Source organism: Mercenaria mercenaria, chromosome 8 (genome assembly GCF_021730395.1).
Source record: "Mercenaria mercenaria strain notata chromosome 8, MADL_Memer_1, whole genome shotgun sequence".
Lineage (NCBI taxonomy): Eukaryota > Metazoa > Mollusca > Bivalvia > Venerida > Veneridae > Mercenaria > Mercenaria mercenaria.
This window is the reverse complement of record NC_069368.1, coordinates 8045454-8062320: the sequence shown is the minus strand read 5'-3', so window position 1 is coordinate 8062320 and position 16867 is coordinate 8045454. Positions and strand designations below refer to the sequence as shown.

At 34.8% G+C, this 16867-nt stretch overlaps 1 protein-coding gene across 6 annotated transcripts in view; it reads left to right on the top strand.

The window, feature by feature from the left end:
• The window catches only part of LOC128558937 (FERM domain-containing protein 5-like), a 121475-nt gene that overhangs the window by 91820 nt on the left and 12788 nt on the right, over nt 1–16867 (top strand). For 5 of the 6 annotated variants that reach the window (XM_053549327.1, XM_053549324.1, XM_053549326.1 and 2 more), the window contains exons 10-14: nt 4321–4347; nt 11560–11648; nt 12573–12650; nt 13096–13164; nt 16579–16661. In XM_053549327.1, the coding sequence (XP_053405302.1) occupies nt 4321–4347; nt 11560–11648; nt 12573–12650; nt 13096–13164; nt 16579–16661 (346 nt within the window). The remainder of the gene's footprint in view (nt 1–4320; nt 4348–11559; nt 11649–12572; nt 12651–13095; nt 13165–16578; nt 16662–16867) is intronic. The other variant, XM_053549325.1, reaches the window with a different exon arrangement.

Below are 16867 nucleotides of genomic sequence, written 5' to 3'. Positions count from 1 at the left end.
TGTATAATTTGCATTTGGTATGAAATAATTTTCAAATGAATTTTTGCAAAGTAATACTGTATAGTTTTGAAATGTTGAAGAAAAATATTTCCACAAAAAAAGGTTTTTACAAATATTTCATACTAATATAACAGCTTTTCTGCCTTCTGCTGTCTGTCAGTATAAGCAGTACTTTTTATACTCTGAAATCTAAATTTTTTGGGCATGAAATTTCGTGGTTTTAGATGAAATATGATTCCTCGGGATTAAATTTCATGACTTAACTTTGAGATCTATGAAAATTAGTCCCCTACAGATATGAATGATTTTAACTTTTAGTCTGCTGGCGGCAAGTGATTCTGCCTTTGTGACCTGTGCAGACCAAGATCAGCCTGCACATCTGTGCAGGCTGATGATGGTCTGCACTGTTTGCTATTCAGTCAGTAAAAATTTTCAGTGAACACCCCTTTGAATAATAAGTGGTGCTGCCCAAATTGAATGATGGACCAGTCCATTTTACAAATATAGCAGGGTAAGGGTTAAGATATTCCAGAGCTCACTCCAAGTTTTGTTGCAACTGTAAATAAGGGGAGTAGAACTAAATTATAAGGTGCTGGCTGGTCAGTCCAGAGGTCTCATGTTTGAGCCACTATTGTCATTAAAGTGTCTACAAAGTTATGACACTAGTACAGACTTTTTCAGGAGAAATGAAGTGAAAAACACAGATTCTCACTTAGGTGTTGTAATTATCATCTTTTCTTGAAACCTAATATGCCTAATTGTACAGGAGAAAAAAATGTCAGTTAACTCATTTAGTATACTGAAACCTTCCTGTATTATTAGGGGTCATTCCTGGTAAGACAGCCTGTGTTATTACCATTATCGTATATAATCTGTTAGAAGGGAAAGCATCAATTTGCATTCTTCAGACTGTTTTCTAAGTATAACCTATGTATGCCATTTTGAAAACATAATTGCATGACTCTGAATGTAATTTTCTAGTTTTAGTCATTAGAAGAGTTACTGTTGGATCCACGTTTTCTGTAACAAGGCTTTTCTTAAAACAATACCATTAATGTGAAACAACTTCTAGGGAGATAATAGGAACTTCTAAAATTTTCAAAATACAGTTGAAACTTGGTATCTCAAATTCAAAGGGATTGACCATTTTACTTCGAGATACCCAAAGTTCTACTTAAAATGATGTTTTGTGCTCATGTTTTCTGAATGGGACTTGAAAATGTCTTCAAGATAGACAAAATTTTGTGATAAGAGAGTTTGAGGTATTGAGTTTCCACTGTATCTAGATTAGAGTTTTGAATTGATTTTCAAAAAATGATTTTGATGTGTTATTTTCCATTGTAAATATTGAAAACAAAAAAAATCAATTTTGACTTTATTTGTTAATGGATTATTTTAAAACTTTCAGGATATTGGGAAAATTTGGTAATACTAGTGGTATCTAAAAGAATGTTTTTTTTGAAATAATGATTTTGCCATATTTTTACTATAGAAAAAATGTTTTGGCCATTAAATTGAGGTTATTTAAGAAATTTTGAAAATTTGAAAATATCCTTCGTCTAGTCTTGGAGATAGTTAGCCCTTTTTATGCTGGACACAATTGATCCTGCCTTTGCAACCAGTCCAGTCTGATCATGATCTGCACTGTTTGCCAATTAGTCAGTATCTTTATGGTATACACCCTTTTTAACAGTTAATGGTACTGGACAAATTGAAAGATGGACAAGTCCATTATAGAAATTTAGCAGGGTAAGGGTTAGAATGCTGTATTGTTAGTACCTGAATCTGGAAAAATATAGCCACAATTCACAGAGAACCTTGTTACAGGTTTGCAGGATCAAACAGTATGTCAGAAATCTAGAGCATCATTCTAGAAATTTTGAAAATTTCATGTGTAGAAAATTGTTTTTGTGTTGCGTTTTGTTTAGGATTACACTCCATCCGGCCTGAGTTATGACCTAGAAGTTTGTGCTGCGTTTTGTTTAGGATTACACTCCATCCGGCCTGAGTTATGACCTAGAAGTTTGTGCTGCGTTTTGTTTAGGATTACACTCCATCCAGCCTGAGTTATGACCTAGAAGTTTGTGCTGCGTTTTGTTTAGGATTACACTCCATCCAGCCTGAGTTATGACCTAGAAGTTTGTGCTGCGTTTTGTTTAGGATTACACTCCATCCAGCCTGAGTTATGACCTAGAAGTTGGTGCTGCGTTTTGTTTAGGATTACATTCCTTCCGGCCTGAGTTATGGCCTAGAAGTTTGTGCTGCACATATCTCAAAAAGTATTTGACATAGAATGATAAAACGTTAGAGGTTTTTATAGCATGTCAAGCTGTGGTGGGGTTTTGGTTTTGACTTCATACCACAACAACAGAGTTATGGCTCTTGACCTAGTGAAAATACGCATTAAGGGCTTGAAAGTTTGTGTTGCAAGGGTCCAGAAAGGCATTTGACCTGGAGACTTGAACCTTTACAGGAATGTTGTTGATACTGTGTGGTACTTACCCTGCCCCCACCAAACTGCACCTGATGACTCATAATTTAGAATGAAAATTTATTTAGTTTTGCATTGGCAACAAGTAACTTATAGCTGTACTGTGAAAGGAAGTGAAGGCACCAGAGTTGTATGAACACACATGAAGTTGCTTTCTTCATGCAGTAGAATTAGAAATATCAGATTTTGGAAATATATTTTGCAACCTAAATTACATTTTTATGCCCCCAGCATCTACTGATGGGTCCGTCTGTACCAGGTTAACCAAATGGGACTGTTTCATCTAGCATCAATACCCCTTACTTAGAATTACTTGATACTTATGCAGATGTAACCTGTGACCATTCCTCATCTTAAGACATCACCTGACCTCAGTTTGACCTTGACCTCGTTTTGGACTTAGGTTGCTTTATCTGCCATCTCTTGGTTAACCAAATGGGACCGTTCCGGCTAGCATCAATACCCCTTACAAGAATGAATTGATACTAATACAGATGTAAACTATGACCATTCCTCATTTTCAAACATCACCTGACCTCAGTTTGACCTTGACCTTGACCTCGTTTTGGACTTAGGTTCAAAATCTGTCGACAAAGATGCCACTGGGGGCATCAAGCGTTTATTGAACGCAGTTTCTTGTTTTACCATACAGGTGCATGAACAATGATTATAAAGAATGAAAACTTTTGGAAAATCAGTAATTAATTGCTAAAAATAGAAATGGAATTATCGTTGAAAGACTAAATGCCATCATGTATACTAGACAACTTTAGAAACTGGATTGATCCGATATGTAAGAAGTTAATTCTGTATGTACATATTTTATATGTCTTAATTCACAGTGGTTTTTTGCATCGTAAGTGCAGTCCTAAAATGGAAATAAATCTGGAATAAGAAGCTTCATTCTCATTTTTGACAGACTTTACAACGGAAAATGTCTTAACTGTATAGTAGCGATGATCACGTCCATTTACTGGAGTTTTCATTGTCTTGATGATTATATAGAATGTGATAGATTTATATGACAGAAATTTGCAGTTTTCTCTTTTCGAATTATAGCATTTTGAAAATAAATCTGAAATTTATGGGAGAAACACTGGTTGTTATTCATTTATTATCTTTCATATATCATCTTGGGAAATAAATTTTCCATGCTAAACAGTTTTGTTCAGACAGCAAGTCAACTGTTTAAAATAAATGCAAAATAAAACAGAAAAAAATCTTAGTATTAAGGTCTTATATCAATCTCTTTGGCAAGTTGTACTTGAAAAATGAAATTAAATGATTGATTGTCATGATTTATTTGAAATTTGGACATAAGAATGTATAGAAGATTTAAGAAGTTTTATGGGTGATGACCCATTTCATCAGTGCTTTGGAGAGCTGTCTTAGTAGGCAGATAGTCTCTGTTGAGATGGCCTTTGTAGCAGGATGATCTCTATTGAGAGGCACCCTTTATAGTCAGGTATTCTCTATTGAAAGGTGGTCTTTATAGTCAAGTGGTCTCTATTGAAAGGTGGTCTTTATAGCCAGGTTGTCTGTATTGAGCAGTAGTCATTATAGTGAGGTGGTTTCTATTGATTGGTGGCCTTTATAACCGTGTGGTCTCTATTGAGAAGTTGTCTGTGTTCAGAAATAGTCGTTATAGCTTAGTGGTTGCTACTTAGATGGTTTGTATAGTGCAGGTTTGACTGCATTTTAATTTTAGTGTCTTTTTCATTTAAATGCATATATTTCCTATTTCCCAATAGAAGCATTGACTCAATTTTTATTGAAAGGAAAGTTATAAAATACTGTTGTACTTTTTATTTATTGCTCACTTAAATTAGGACAAGGAACAGAGCCACTCCAAAAAGGTGAGATTGTTAATGGATGTAAGACCACGTACAACCAAATATCAGGAGCTGAAACTCACGACACTAACATTGCCCTGTGACGTCCTATCCCATATACTGTCACTGTTCTTCAAAAATCTGTATGTCAGTTTAAGCCTAGAACTTTTTATTCCTGAATTTCGATGGTGTTACTATGTTTATATTATCTGGGAAAATACCAGACCAAAAATGAATCTGAAGTGTGCTTACATGAGAAAATCCTGAATTTTCAAGTCTCCAAAATTATTACTGAAACTTGTACAAGATATTTGACGAACAGTGACAATATACACTAAAAATAACTTTGTTATAATTTTGTTCGAAACTATCAATCGCCCATATCTGTCGGTGTTAAATGTCTGAAATATAGACATAGATTTCTAAGTGCTAAAATTTCCTTTTGCTCAGTTTTTAATTGATTCAGATTGTTATGGAACTTTGTATGAATGTGCAGTCTGCAGCTGAGGATAGCTTGGTAAAATTTCAGTTATATAAATTTGGCACAGACAGAAGCATGGCAAATTGAATATTTGGCATTCTTAAATCTAAGACATAGTTTCAGACATTTATCATTGATGAAAGTATGGACCCAGGCTTTGTAAGCTATTTTAAGTTGGTTAATCAATACTTGCTAGCATGGGTTTCTCATGCTTAACCACAGTGTATAATGCAATAGGTAATAGATAGACAATCCACCTAGAAAAGCATGAACTGACGAGGAGGTGGTTATCTACAGATGCAAGATCATTGTACACATTTTTGCTTTCATGTGTATGATCCACTCTATCAGTGGCTTATGCATTGCTTTACCTTTATTTGCGTTTTATTATTATTTTTTTTTTTTGGTATAAAGCTATATTAGCATAAAATATCTGCATTCTATGTTGCATATAACTACATTCTGTGTATATGCAATCATTACACAATAGAATATGTAAAATGGGTCTTGGTTTCGTGTAAAAGGTTATGGCATTAGAAATAGAAAGGCTTATGCACGGCACATAATTATATTACAATTGTTACGTCATATTCAGTGTTCCATTTTCATGTCTACCCACAACCCTAATTTCTTGACCGTGAATTTCCTTTTTTCCTGGGTATAAATTTGTATGTTCTAAGTGTTGTACCTGGGATCTGTGGTCAAAGGTCAAGTCCATCATGACCTTTTAGAGTGTTTTTTTATCAATATCTGGACGGGGCCGTATCTTTGAGTAAGTAGGTCAAAGGTCAGTGTCACTGTCAACTCGGGTCTAAAAATGCTTTCTACAGAACAGTTTGGTCTACAGCTTCATAGGAGATTGATTATGAATAGTAGATATGTTTTTGGAGTCTTTAGGTCAAAGGTCATTGTATTAGCAAACTCGGATTTCATACCCAATTGAAGCCCAGGCTTTGGGAATTCAATTAAAACTAAACTGGGAACTGGGCATTAGGTACCTTTGAAATTGACACTTGCACTAGAGTATCAACATGAATTGTTCCCTCTAAAAATACCACCAAATGGCACACAACACACAACTCTGTGAATATCCCTTGATAGATTTACACAGCATAGTTTTATTTATATTCATTACATAATTTGTGTAAATACATAAATTAATGATGATTTTTGTGTCTTTTGTCTTTTTGAGATGAAAAATATTGTTGAATGCAGAAAAGTTTAATTTACCTCCTTTATCACTTAAACAATCTGATTTTTATATTAATGGAAATATTTTGTTAATTACTTTATTATTTGATAGTACTGTATTGACCTGACATACTTTACCTCATTGGTAAATGTTCATTACCTCATACATTATTGTATTTTTTTTATATATACATTTATATAATTTACCTCTTTTTGTATTTTATTTACCTTATGTATGTATTACCTCATGTAGTATTGTATTTACTATACATGTTTATTACCTCATATAGTACGTACCGTATTTCATTGTAATGTATTTACCTTATTAGCCCACCATCATCAGATGGTGGGCTATTCAAATCACTCTGCGTCCGTGGTCCGACGTCCGTCCGTCCGTCCGTCCTTCCGTTAACAATTTCTCGTTATCGCATCTCCTCAGAAACTACCAGGGGGATTTTTACCAAACTTTGTCAGAATGATATATTGGTACCCTAGTTGTGTCCCCCTGAAAATCACACTGGTGCAACAATTTTTTAGTAAGTTATGGCCCTTTGTTTATTTCTATAATTTACATAGATTTATATAGGGAAAAACTTTGAAAATCTTCTTGCCCAAAACCACAGAGCCTAGGGCTTTGATATTTGGTATGAAGCATCATCTAGTGGTCCTCTACCAAGATGATTCAAATTATTTCCCTGGGGTCTAATATGGCCCCGCCCCGGGGGTCACATGGTTTATATAGACTTATATAGGAAAAAACTTTGAAAAACCTCTTGTCCAAAACCACAGGGCCTAGGGCTTTGATATTTTGTATGTGACATCATCTAGTGGTCTTCTACTAAGATTGTTCAAATTATCTCCCTAGGGTCAAATATGGCCCTGCCCCGGGGGTCACATGGTTTACATAGACTTACATAGGGAAAAACTTTGAAAATCTTCTTGTCCAAACCACAAAGCCTAGGGCTTTGATATTTGTAATGTAGCATCGTCTAGTGGTTCTCTACCAAGTTTGTTAAAATTATCCCCCTAGGGTCAAATATGGCCCCGCCCTAGGGGTCACATGGTTCATATAGACTTATATAGGGAAAAGTTTTTAAAAACTTCTTGTCAATAACCTACAACATTCAGATTTGGACCACATGTATGGTTTTGAGTGGCAAGATGAACCTTGACATGAGTTGACCTTGATTTTGACCTAGTGACCTACTTTCACATTTCTGTAGCTACAGCCTTCAAATTTGGACCACATGCATAGTTTTGTGCACTGAAATAAACTTTGACCTTGACATTGACCCAGTGACCTACTTTCACATTTTTGAAGGTACAGGCTTCAAATTTGGACCACATGCATAATTTCGTGTTCCAAAATGAAATTTGACCTTGATTTTGACCCAGTGACCTACTTTCACATTTCTCAAGCTACAGCCTTCAAATTTGGACCACTTGCATGGTTTTATGTACTGAAACAAACTTTCACCTTTACATTGACCTAGTGACCTACTTCATCATTTTTGAAGGTACAGGCTTCAAATTTGGACTATATGCATAGTTTTGTATTCCGAAATAAAATTTGACCTTCATTTTGACCTAGTGACCTACTTTCACATTTCTCAAGCTATAGCCTTCAAATTTGGACCACTTGCATAGTTTTGTGTACCGAAATGAACTTTGACCTTAAGATTGACCTAGTGACCTACTTTCACATATCTGTAGCTACAGGCTTCAAATTTAGACCACATGAATAGGATTGTGTACCAAAACAAACTTTGACTTTGACTTTGACCTAGTGACCTACTTTCACATTTTTGAAGGTACAGGCTTCAAATTTGGACCACATGCGTAGATTGGTGTTCTGAAGTGAAATTTGACCTTGATTTTGACCTAGTGACTTACTTTCACATTTCTCAAGCTACAGCCTTCAAATTTGGACCACTTGCATAGTTTTGTGTACCGAAATAAACTTTGATCTTAAGATTGACCTAGTGACCTACTTTCCAATTTCTCAAACTACAGTCTTCAAACTTGATGCACATGCATAGTTTTGTGTACAAACCACTTTGTCCTTGAAATTGATCTAGTGACCTACTTTCACATTTCTCAAGCTACAGCTTTCGAATTTAGACCACATGCACAGTGTTGTGTACGGAAATGAAATTTGACCTTGAGCTAGTCAGTAAGTCTTGAAATTTGGAACACACAAAAATGGCACATTGGTGGGCGCCAAGATCACTCTGTGATCTCTTGTTTATACATTACCTCATATAGTATTTTATTTTCTAAACATGTTCATTACCTCATATAGTACTTACCGAACCTCTTATTAGCCCACCATCTGATGATGGTGGGCTATTCAAATTACTCTGCGTCCGTGGTCCGACGTCCGTCCTTGCGTCCTTCCGTTAACAATTTCTCGTTATCGCATCTCCTCAGAAACTACTGGGGGGATTTTGACCAAACTTTGTCAGAATGATGTATTGTTACCCTAGTTTTGTCCCCCTGAAAATCAGACTGGTTCAACAATTTATGAGTGAGTTATGGCCCTTTGTTTATTTCTATATTTTACATAGATTTATATAGGGAAAAACTTTGAAAATCTTCTTGTCCAAAACCACAGAGCCTAAGGCTTTAATATTTGGTTTGAAGCATCATCTGGTGGTCCTCTACCAAAATTATTCAAATTATTTCTCTGGGGTCAAATATGGCCCCGCCCTGGGGGTCACATGGTTTATATAGACTTATATAAGGAAAAACTTTGAATAACCTCTTGTCCAAAGCCACAGGGCCTAGGGCTTTGATATTTTGTATGTGACATCATCTAGTGGTCTTCGACTAAGATTGTTCAAATTATACCCCTAGGGTCAAATATGGCCCCGCCCTGGGGGTCATATGGTTTACATAGACTTATATAGGGAAAAACTTTGAAAATCTTCTTGTCCAAACCACAAAGCCTAGGGCTTTGATACTTGTAATGTAGCATCATCTAGTGGTTCTCTACCAAGTTTGTTCAAATTATGCCCCTAGGGTCAAAAATGGCCCCGCCCCGGGGGTCTCATGGTTCATATAGACTTATATAGGGAAAAGCTTTTAAAATGTTCTTGTCAATAACTACAACATTCAAATTTGGACCACATGTATATTTTTAAGTGGCAAGATGAACCTTGACATGAGTTGACCTTGATTTTGACCTAGTGACCTACTTTCACATTTCTGTAGCTACAGCCTTCAAATTTGGACCACATGTATATTATTGAGTGGCAAGATGAACCTTGACATGAGTTGACCTTGATTTTGACCTAGTGACCTACTTTCACATTTCTGTAGCTACAGCCTTCAGATTTGGACCACGTGCATAGTTTTGTGCACCGGAAAAATTTTGACCTTGATTTTGACCTAGTGACCTACTTTCACATTTTTGAAGGTACAGGCGTCAAATTTGGACCATATGCATAGTTCCGTGTTTCAAAATTAAATTTGACATTGATTTTGACCTAGTGACCTACTTTCACATTTCTCAAGCTGCAGCCTTCAAATTTGGACCACATAGTTTTGTGTACTGAAAAAAACTTTGACCTTCACATTGACCTAGTGATCTACTTTCACATTTTTGAAGGTACAGGCTTCAAATTTGGACCACATGCATAGTTTTGTATTCCGAAATAAAATTTGACCTTGATTTTGACCTAGTGACCTACTTTTACATTTCTCAAGCTACAGCCTTCAAATTTGGACCACTTGCATAGTTTTGTGTACTGAAATGAACTTTGACCTTTACATTGACCTAGTGACCTACTTTCACATTTTTAAGGTACAGGCTTCAATTTCGGACCACATGCATAGTTTTGTATTCCGAAATAAAATTTGACCTTGATTTTGACCTAGTGACCTACTTTTACATTTTTCAAGCTACAGCCTTCAAATTTGGACCACATGCATAGTTTTGTATACCGAAACAAACTTTGACCTTTACATTGACCTAGTGACCTACTTTCACATTTTTGAAGGTACAGGCTTCAAATTTGGACCACATGCATAGTTTTGTATTCCAAAATAAAATTTGACCTTGATTTTGACCTAGTGACCTACTTTTACATTTCTCGAGCTACAAGCCTTCAAATTTAGACCACTTGCATAGTTTTGTGTACCGGAATGAACTTTGACCTTGACATTGACCTAGTGACCTGCTTTCAGATTTCTCAAGCTACAGCTTTCGAATTTGGACCACATGCACAGTGTTGTGTACGGAAATGAAATTTGACTTTGAGCTAGTCAATAAGTCTAGAACTTTGGAACACTCAAAAATGGCACATTGGTGGGCGCCAAGATCACTCTGTGATCTCTTGTTGTATTTACCTTATTTATACATTACCTCATATAGTATTGTATTTATGGTAAATGTTCATTTCCTCTTATATTACATGGTATTACACACATAGTATATGTTCATTGCGGTATATAGTGCCATATATATATTATAAGTTCATTACCTCATATAGTATATGTTCATTGCCATATATAGTGTCATATACAGTCATGTATATGTTAAAAGTTCATTACCTCATATGGTATATGTTCATTGCCATATATAATGTCATATATATTTTATAAGTTCATTACCTCATATAGTATATGTTCATTGCCATATATAGTGTCATATACATGTATATGTTAAAAGTTCATTACCTTGTATGGTATATGTTCATTTGCCATTATATGATATCATAATTATATATGTTAAAAGTTCATTACCTCATACAGTATATGTTCATTGTCATATATAGTGTCATATATATGTTAAAAAGTTCATTACCTCATACAGTATAATGTTCATTGCCATAAATTATATATTTCCTCAAAAAACATATATTTGTACAAGAACATGTTATGGGAATAGTAGATTGTCTTAGGTTCATTCGCTTAACTTTAGTAACAGCGTAAAACAGCGGCAGGTTACTGTAACTGACATGTTATCAACAGGTCTAACATGGCCCAATTTATTCTATAAAATAAAGAAGACTGAAACTATGACATTATAGTGCAACAAAATCTTTGTTCGATACAATGATTACGTCATAGTGTCACACATCATAGTGGTGTGCTGGAAAAGAAAACCACAAAAAAATAGACAAATATTTGGTGGATGTCATCCAAAATGCAGATAATAACTGTTGATATCATGTTAGAATTCAAATAATATATCTCAGATTGGATAGAATCATTGTTTGGAGTTTCAGATTCCCCCTTGTGTTACAACTCCATCACATCTGAACTCATTACAATGATTTTATTCAATGACAAAGTCCCTGTCTGGTCCCTGTCTGGGATATTATTATTATTATTTCTTAATTATATCTTTAGGAAATTTGCTAGGTGTTAATAGAAACAGTCAGTGTAGAAAAAGCTGATCAATGCATGAATTATATATAAAATATTTTTATTGTGTTAAAAGTTTGTCTATTAATTACTTTGGCGTGAATGAAAACATGAAATTAGACTAGAATGTGTTATATAGTTTTATGTTCAAACTTTGTATTTTGAAATAATTTGTGTTATTGTTCTATATTTAGAAGCATCAGCCGATTGGTTACAAGTGTTTGACAGTCGCAGCCTGCAAGTACTTATGGAGATGTGCTGTTGAACAACAGTTCTTTTTCACGTAAGCTGACGAAAGTAAAATGAGCTGTGCCATGAGAAAATCAATATAGTGGCTTTGCGACCAGCATGGATCCAGACCAGCCTGCGCATTTGTGCAGTCTGGTCAGGATCCATGCTATTCACTTTCAAAAGCCTATTGCAATCAGAGAAGCCATTAGCGAACAGCTTGGATTCTGACCAGATTGCGCGGATGCGCAGGCTGGTCTGGATCCATGCTGGTCGCAAAGTCACTATGTTGATTTTCTCATGGCATGGGTCAAATGAAAGTTCTAAGTAGGAAATCAAACTAACTTAGCATGCAATCATTTATTACCTGAGCCTCAATTTTAATTAATGGAGAAATTTAACTTCATTCTTGTATGATTTTATTCAGTTAGTATAACTCCCTATAGGCACTTTGGGCTTACAGACTATCCTCAGATATCTAGTAGTATAAATACCAGGTAGTCACTAAAAAAATATTCGGGTACAAAGTGTGAATTCCTTTTTAAGTTGGGATTAACACTGCACTGAATGTCATGTGGCGGCCTAACAGCTTTTGATGATGGAGGAAGACCCCAGGTGCCCATCCGTGCATTATTTCATCACAAGCAGACACCTGGTAGAACCATTGTCCTTCCGTAAGCCAGCCGGATGGTTTCCTCACATGCAGAATTCTACGCCCCAATTGAGACTAGAACCCATATCATTGAGGGGCAAATGACCTTAACCACTCTGCCACAGAAGCCCAAACCCCCACCCCAGTAGGACGTTAAAATGACACAAAAAATTTGCAATAAGTCAGTGCTTAAATCAAAATGCTTTCCTCTGATATAACCAAAGAGTCTGTTTATTTGAGTTTTTGCATCACATCATTTCATTGCAGATAACTAAGTAATGATTTGTCCTCTTGACATCTGTGCTTAAATTTTTTTTCTTTACACAGGTTGCAGAGTTCATTTCATACTCCCAAAGTGAGGTCAGGGGGATCTCTTTTCTCTCGAGGATCCAAGTTTAGATTCAGGTACGCCAGGTTTTTAACTATTTCAAGGTTTTTGTCTGGAGTTTAGACCAGAAAATTGCATTTGAATTACCATGAATAATTGATAAAACATAAAAAGGTAATTAGCTGAAATGGCTTTAGTAATTAGGAAGACCAAGTTATGCTGTGTGGTTGGATTACCTATCATTATTTAGTTTAATGGAGATTTGCAGTTTCCTGGAAGTTCTTTTGTACACAAATCTGATGTACATATAATCAAAGGGAAAGGCTTTCTTTTGCTTGCTTGTTCATATAAAAGATTTCTTGAAAGATGATAATTTCACAGAGGAAAAATATTTCAAAACAACATTATAGATAAGTGATACTTGCATGGTACTGAGTAATCTCCCTTATATTAAATTTTTACATAACTTAAATATGTTTTAATTGTACAAGTAGTTATTTCAATATTATTGATACAATTTAGTGGGCGATGTCAGAATGAAGCATATTTGGCAAGTGAAGATATAAAGAGAAAAGAACCAGATTTTCAAAGGTAAGGAATAGGTAAAAATGTTCAGTGTGTGTTTTTTTATATTCAAGTACTCCCTACTATCATCATTGCTATTTCGCTAAAAATCAAGTACAGCCACTTTTGCTAAAGCTTTGCTGTTTATGTTTCTTATTAGAAATTTGTTGTTTCTATGTCTCCATAACAAACTATTTAATAGAAATATTTTATTTAGAGAAACTGTGTTTGTTGATGAGATAGATATAATAAGGAACATATTAAATTCTATTTATGGAAATTTTAATCAAGTTATCATTTTATCACCATGGATACGCTACTTTCAGATATAGCATAGAAAGCTTCATTAAACAAATTCATGGGATTAAACTTAACCACACGTGAGAGTTATTTCTAATTCGTGGATTTTTCTTATTAATTTCTTCTGACAGCAAGCAAAGGCAGGTGTTAATGGGGCATGCTGACAGATTTATGACAATTTAGAATGTACCGGTACTTTCCTTTGTTGGTTCAGGAAGTTCTAAGCAGTCTTATATTAGAACTTCCTAAATCAACTGTTTTTAGCTCGGCTTTTCAAGGAAAAAATAGAGCTATTGCACTTGCCCCAGCGTCTGCATCGCCATTGGTTAAAGTTTTTAATAAAGTCAGATATCTCTGTTACTATCAAAGCTTTTGACTTGGAACTTAAAATTTTTAATTACTATCAAAGTCTACACCAGGAAAAAGAGTTATGCCCCTTTTTAACGAAGATTTTTTTGGTTAAAGTTTTATAAAGGTTTTACTGGCAAAGCTCTTATTCAGAGTCAAGCACTGAGAAAAGTTGAGCATGCTGTCTTGCAGACAGCTCTTGTTTTAAATTCACACAAATAGAAATCCTTTATAAATTAGAAAGAATTGACATAAATATGGAGTTGTGCCTCTTTGATGTAGATGATCTGAAATTCCAGTTGGCAATTTTCATGGGATTACGCATTCGACTGTTACAGAAAAGAGCGTTTTCATATAAACTGCAGAAATGGCACGTGGAAAACATGTAACTCATGGAAAATGCTGATTGTCAATAGTGGTCCGCTACCTTAAATAAAAATATTTGAAGTAGCAGTATCAAAGTTTCACTTTGCTTGTTGTCCTTCTGAAATATGTTTTGTGTATTCTGTCACACTGTGTTACGATATCGATATCGGGTATTGACAGTTGATGGTATTACATATTGCTGTGACACACTGTTACAGCATTTTGTCATTCAACCAGCAATGCTGATATCGTTGCTATGGTGACCTGATGAGTAAAATGCTCATCAGCATTGTTGTGGTTGTTGCTTTGTCCGGTCATGGAAGTCAAATGTTCTCCAGTTTGCCATTTTGTATTTGAAAAAGCAATGCGTAAATGAAATGAAAATGCATGAAAGTAAGTAATACTTGGAAGTTGTCCTGTACAATCCTCTAAGAATTTGAAGGATTTTCATGAAGCTTGTGTCAGTGTGCACCTTGTAAAGATACTATACAGAAGCTTCAGTACCCATATTCATCAATGTTTATAGTCTGAAACTTAGACAAGCCAATATTCAGGTTGTCATAACTTTGTTTAAATGGCTACAGAGTCAATATTCATGCAAAGTTCCATTACTTTTTGTGCTAATTTAAGAATGACAGAATGAAAATTTAGCATTTTAAATTCTCAAGTCTAAATTTTAGATTTTAAATGATGATAATTATGGGTCTAGTAAAATCATGTGAAATGAAACTGGCGACTACTGCCACACTTCACAGTTGCAACTTAACAACCCCTTTCATAATGAAACAAACAACATATTCACAGAAAATACCAATTCATGGAATTGGATCATTATGTAAAGAAACATTTTATCTTTGTCAGCGGAAAAGGTTGAACTTAAATTGGCAGCAAAGCACAACTTCACTTTACAAAACCTCAGGAGAGCGTTTCCAGAAGATTTGAGAATTTTACTTAATTGACAGCACTAATTGTGATAGCATTTAGTAGTAAACTATAGAGATTTCCCCACTTTTCCAGGAATGAATGTAAATTTGATTTTGAATATTGCTGTAAAATCATTAATATATGAGTGTTAATTAATTTTCATAAAGTCCTAGTCAGTCAAGTACTATATGATAATTGTGTTTGTATATTTATGAAATTCGACAACCACTTACAAGGACACAACCAAGAGGAGGTAGGGAGTAGGGAGGGGAGTGGGGAAGGATGGAGTGCAGCTGGCATTCAAAATTTTATGCCAACAGATTAAATGATTTTACAGTATACATTATAAGTCTATAATCATTGTGTTTTCTTCTGAAATATTCTAGAAGGGTTTGCTGGTTATAAATCTGCATCTGGGGACCAGTCTCAGAATACTCTCCTGTCATTGGTCAATTTAAGAATTGTGCTCAGAAACAGCCAGTGAAAAGCTTGGATATTTAGACTGGTTCAAAACTTTAGTTTCATAAGAGCAGTGTCTTATTTCCAGGATGTAGTCTATGTTCAAGTTATTTGTTTTTAAAGCTACTAATTACAGAAAGAGCACAGGTATCCAACAAGTTTTTGGAAATGAAATACTAATTAAAAAAAATAAATAAAGTGCACATGAGTCAAGATATACAAATGATGCATAAAAGTTATGTAATTGTGATTCTGCTAAAATAATATTCTGATTGGCATTTGTATTTTTTTTTTAAGTTTCCATTTTATTGGTTAAAAAATTAATTTTATAAATTCACAGCATACAGCAGATGTTATTGTCCCTATTTGCATGATTGATAAACACTATGCACGTATTTGATCATTTTAGTATGGTTTTTTTTGGCATGCGGCAGTTGCCTTTTATTATTTTTTTTTATAGACAATTTAAATTATTATACTGTAAGATAGACAAAGAAGTGTTAACATGTACTTTTGAAGTTGTCATTTTAACTAAGTAAGCTGCCCTAGGATAGAACACAAAGCAAAGTGTGAGAATCCTTAGTATTCTCCCTACAAGTATCTGTCCAGTTTTCTACCAACTTTAAATAGAGGTATCTAACTTACTTATGAAAGAAAGGGTTGCAGCAAAGTTTAAGTTGAAAACAAACACAAAAAGGTGTTTGGTGATTACTATGCCAAGTTCATCCTAGCCATTTTTGTTTTTATGAGCATCGATATCACCTATACTAACTGAAGCTGTTTTTAAATATTGAAATGTAACTTTCTTACTATATTTTGTTGTTAAACCTTTAACCGGCTGGCAGCAAGTGATTCTGCCTTTGTGACAAGTACAGATTAACCTGCATATCTGCTGATCTTGGTCTGCACTGTTTGCTATTCAGTCAGTAAATTTTCAGTGTATACCACTTCGAATGATAAATGGTACTGCCCAAATTGAATAATAGTCCAGTCCATTTTAGAAATTTAGTAGGGTAAAGTTTAATTTTTCGTTTTATTTTCCAGGACATGCTCATTGCCAAACTTTGCGAGGAAGTCGGACAGTAGGATCCATATGCGAAACTCTGCGAACCTTTCCATTTCGGAGGGTAGGTCTTTAATATGAAGTGTTTCGAAATATTTTCGGTAATACAAACAAATGCATTGTGGTTCACAATATTGCTAAAGCACTTGTGGGAATTATGGGAAAAATTATGACATTGGTTTAACTATACTTAGATTAGATAGATAGCACAGCATTGCTCAAGCTTCTACCACTAAAACCTGAAAGGTACACTTGACACAATTCACAATT